We start from the raw sequence: 4729 nt of genomic DNA on the forward strand, positions 1-4729 counted from the left end.
TCACCCATTTATGATAAGAACTCTCAGAGAATCAGCATAGAAGGAACCTACCCGAACGTAACAAAGACTGTGTATGATAAACCCACAGGAGACATTATCCTCAATGGCGAAAAACTGAAAGCATTCATTCTAAGATCAGGAACAAGACAAAGGTGCTCACACTGACCACTATTATCCAACAGTTTTGGTCTAGCAATGGCATTCAGAGGTGAAACCAAAATAAAAGTAATCCAGATTGTAAAAGAAAAATAAAACTCTCACTGTTTGCAGATGATATGGTACTGTACACAAAAAACCCTAAAAATACTGTCAAAAAAATTAACAGAGCTAATCAGTAATTTATTAATGTCACAGGATACAAAATCAGTACACAGGAATCTTCTGTATTCCTGTACACTAACAATGAATACTCAGAAAGAGAAATTAAGGAATCAATCCCATTCACCATTGACATAAAAAGAATAAAATACCTAGCAATAAACCTATCTAAGGAGACAAAAGAATTGTATACAGAAAACTATAAGACACCGATGAAAGAAATCAAAGATGACATAAACAGAGAGATATACCATGTTCTTGGAAGGGAAGAATCAAAATTGTGAAAATGACTATACTACTGAAAGCAATCTATAGATTCAATGCAATCCCTATCATAGTACCAATTGCATTTTTCACAGAACTAGAGCAAAAAATTTCAAAATTCATATGGAAACACAAAAAACCTCATAGTCAAAGCAATCTTGAGAAAGGAGAATGAAGCTGGAAGAATCAATCGTCCTGATTTCAGACTATACTACAAAGCTACACTCATCAAGACAATATGGTACAGGCAGAAATAGAAAAATAAAGAACAATGGAACAAGATAAAAGCCCAGAAATAAACCCACACACCTATGGGCAGCTTATCTCTGACAAGCGAGGCAAGACTATACAATGGAAAAATAGCCTCCTCAATAAGTGATGTTAGGGAAATTGGACAGCAACATGTATTACAGAAGAATGAAATTAGAACACTGCTTAGCACCATACACAAAGATAAACTCAAAATGGATCAGAAACCTAAATGGAAGACCAGAAACTATAAAACTCTTAGAGGAAAACACAGGCAGAAAACTCATTGACACAAACCTCAGCGAGATCCTCTATGACCCACCTCCTAGAGTAACATAAATAAAAACAAAAATTAACAAATGGGAACCACTTAAGTGGTTAAAAGCTTTTGCACAGCAAAGCAAACCATAAACAAGATGAAAAGGAAACCCTCAGAATGTGATAGAATAATTGCAAATGAAGCAACTGACAAAGGATTAACTCATTTAGCTCAACATCAGAAAAACAAACAACATAATCAAAAAATGGGCAGAAGATCTAAACAGACATTTCTCCAAAGAAAACATCCTAAAAATTAATCAATATATGAAAAAATACTCAATATCACTCAGTATTAGATATAAGCAAAACTACAATGAGATATCACTTCACACCAGTCAAAATGGTCATCATCAAAAAATCTACAGAAAATCTGGAGAGCATGTGGAGAAAAGGGAAACCTCTTGTGCTGTTTGTGACAATGTGAATTGATACAGTCACTATGGAGAACACTATAGAGAATCCTTAAAAAATTAGAAATGAAAGTATCACATGACCCAACAGTCCCACTACTAGCCATATACACTGACAAAATCATAATTGAAAAAGACACATGTACTCCAATGCTCGTTGCAACACTATTTACAATACCTAGTACATGGAAGCCACCCAGTTGTCCATCAGCAGAGACAAGGATAAAGAAGTTGTAATATATATATATATATATATATATATATATATATATATATATATATATGCAATGGAATACTACTCAGCCATAGAAAGGAACACATCTGAGTCAGTTATAATGAGGTGGATGAAACTAGAGTCCGTTATACAGAGTGAAGCAAGTCAGAAAGAGAAAAACAAATATTACATACTAATGCACACATATAAAATCTAGAAAATGGTACTGATGAACCTATTTGTTTGGCAGGAATACAGACTGAAACATAGAGAACAGACTTGTGGACACAAGGAGGGAAAGAGTGTGATGAATTGTAAGAGTGGCATTGAAATACATACATTACCATGTGTAAATAGATAGCTAATGGGAAGTTGTTGTATAGAGCAGGAAGTGCAGCTTGGTGCTCTGGGAAAACTTAGGGGAGTAGGATGGGATGGGCAGGTGGGAGAAAGGTTCAAGAGGGAGGGGACAAATGTATATTTATGACTGATTCATGTTGATGTATGGTAAAAAACCAACACACATTATAAAGCATTTATCTGTCAATAAAAATAAATAAATTTTAAAGAAACAAAATAGATAACCAATGAGGACAGGGGACACTGCTCAATCCTCAATGGTAGAGGAGTTTGGGAAAAAATGGATAGTTGTGTATATATACGGCTGAGTCCCTTTGCACTCCACCTGAAATGATCATAACACTGTCAATTGGTTATACTCCCAATTCAAAAATAAAGTTTAATTTAAAAAAGAAAAAGAAAAAAGAAGTTGCAGACAATATTGCAGTATAGAATGAGGTGCTATTAAAGTTGCCAGGTGGTAGGACCTGGCCAAGAGAAAAATAGAAATTTCTGGACCAGCACATAGAAGAAGTTTCCAGGCTCCAGATAGTGATTCAGGGAAGTGGCCCAACAAAGGCCACTGACAAGATGAAGGACATGGTGACAACAGCAGGACAGGAGCCACCAGAGAGTCTGACCAGGGGCTCAGGGCTTGTGCCCTGGCCTGCCTGGCACTAACCCCTGTGAGACGATTCACTAATCACTGATCTAACTGTAAACTGCTAAAGTTCACACGATCTTGTCTTCAAGGTCACATGTTGTACTGACAGGCTGCCACAGGCCATCATTTAGGAGGCCTGATTTGGGAGCACTTTTGCCCTTTTTGCTCAACCTGGGGATTTTCAGCTGTTAAGCTTCCTGAGTCAGCTGCCCCTCCCACAGCCCTCCAGGGGGAGGAGGCTGAGCCAGTTTCCTCTGTGGACTCAAGGACTAGCATCTTGCCAACACAAACAGCTCCTCCTGTGCAGACCCGGGCCCCTTCACACTGTGGTCTGGCATATCTCCTGAAAAAAGGAAGCATCTGACACAGGCCCCCTGGGGGTGAGGACAAGCAGAGGTATAAAAGGGCTCCAGGTGAATAGGGAGCATCTGCCACCGGCACCATGACTCGGGCTGGAGCTCTCCTGCTTCTCTGCGCTGCCTTGCTCCTCATTGCAGGCGGAAGTGAGTGGCTGGGACCTGGGCTCCCCAAGGATTCTGACACCTTCCCAGGGCACCATCTGAGCATGTCAGAAAGGGAAGGGGAAAATCTCTTCTGATGAGTGCCTTACAGGAAGTGTCCCCATATCTTTCTGTTTCAGAGTGTGATGACATCTGCCCAGCCTTGAGGGACACTGTTGACCTGTTCATATCGGGAAGCCATGATGAGTATATTGAACAAGTTGAAAAGTATAACCAAAACTCTGATGTACTGGAGACTGCCGATACCCTGAAGAGCTGTGTTGATGAGAGGTTGACAGCGGAGGATAAGCAAAATGCTCTGAGTGCTCTGGTGGGTCCGGCTGTGTGTGAATGTGCCTATGTGGGGCGGGGGTGTCAGGGGTCTGCTCAGGCCACTGGGAAGTGGAGGGCATCATTTCCTCTACACCCTGGCTCTTCCCCCAAGAACCTGGGAGCAAAAAGAACCTCATGAATAAGCAGATAGAGAGGAAATGGCCAACACCCAGTGTGGGAAAGGATCCTACAGGAAAACTCAGTTCAGCCTTGGAGCTCTTGAGCTGGCCCTGACTGGGCTCTGCCTGGTCACAGGCCTGGGGCCCTCCAGGTCCTCCTGACCCTGTGACATCACCTGCTTTTGGAGTTAGGCCCTCAGCACTGGCCTCCCTGGCTCTAGCCTCTCCAGCACAGGAACCTGACTCTTCTGTAATCCATTCACACTGAGTCCTTCCCTTCTCCAAACATCAGTTCTTTCCCTAGTGGTTCAAGTCCCTACTCCACCCCATCCAATAACCGCATTTGTCCCTGTTCCCTGGACCCAACAGGTCTCACATGCCTAAAAGAGGTAGCTGCTTCCAAAAGTTGCCCTCCTGCCCACCCCACCCAGGCCTGGGATGCCCAGAGTTGAGGATCAGTTGATGCCCAGGGTCAGTCCTCTCTCTGCTGCCCTAGAGGTGGTGGGAACAAGCAGCTGCTTCAGCTCTAAGTGCCCAAGGGCCAGAAGGAGGAAGCAGACAGGGATCAGCTCATCCCTGGAGACTCCCAGGTGTCACTCCAGAGCCCTGCCAGGTGGTCCTCAGCAGTCCCCCACTGTATCCCAGAAGACTGCCCCCAGCCTCACAGGGAGACCCCACAATCTCTGTTCCATTGGAAGAAGCCTCATTGGGAAGTATCCACCTTTACCTGCTCACATTCAGAGGCCTCCCTCCAAACAACCTGCAGACCCCTCCCCTTGTTCAGTGCAGCTAATTGTCACATCCACCCCTGAGGTCTCACCAGGTTTTTGCACCTTCTCTTACAGAATAAAATATATTCAAGTTCTCTCTGTTGATGGAGCCATCCCTGCCAGGAACCCAAGGAAACCACTTGCCTCATCCCTAAGTAGTGTTAACAACCTGCCACATCCAGGTGTCTGATTATAGAGGATTCCAGCAATAAAAAGCCTTGCAATTCA

At 43.0% G+C, this 4729-nt stretch overlaps 1 protein-coding gene across 1 annotated transcript; it reads left to right on the plus strand.

The window, feature by feature from the left end:
- The first annotated feature begins 3173 nt into the window (after positions 1 to 3173).
- LOC110150871 (major allergen I polypeptide chain 1-like) lies at positions 3174 to 4729 on the plus strand. Its single transcript, XM_020913940.2, has 3 exons — positions 3174 to 3282; positions 3420 to 3610; positions 4577 to 4729. The coding sequence occupies exons 1-3, from the start codon at positions 3222 to 3224 to the stop codon at positions 4604 to 4606; spliced, it is 282 nt and encodes a 93-aa protein (XP_020769599.1). The 5' UTR covers positions 3174 to 3221; the 3' UTR covers positions 4607 to 4729.

The sequence above is a fragment of the Odocoileus virginianus genome, chromosome 20, assembly GCF_023699985.2.
Source record: "Odocoileus virginianus isolate 20LAN1187 ecotype Illinois chromosome 20, Ovbor_1.2, whole genome shotgun sequence".
In the NCBI taxonomy this organism is placed as follows: Eukaryota; Metazoa; Chordata; class Mammalia; order Artiodactyla; family Cervidae; genus Odocoileus; species Odocoileus virginianus.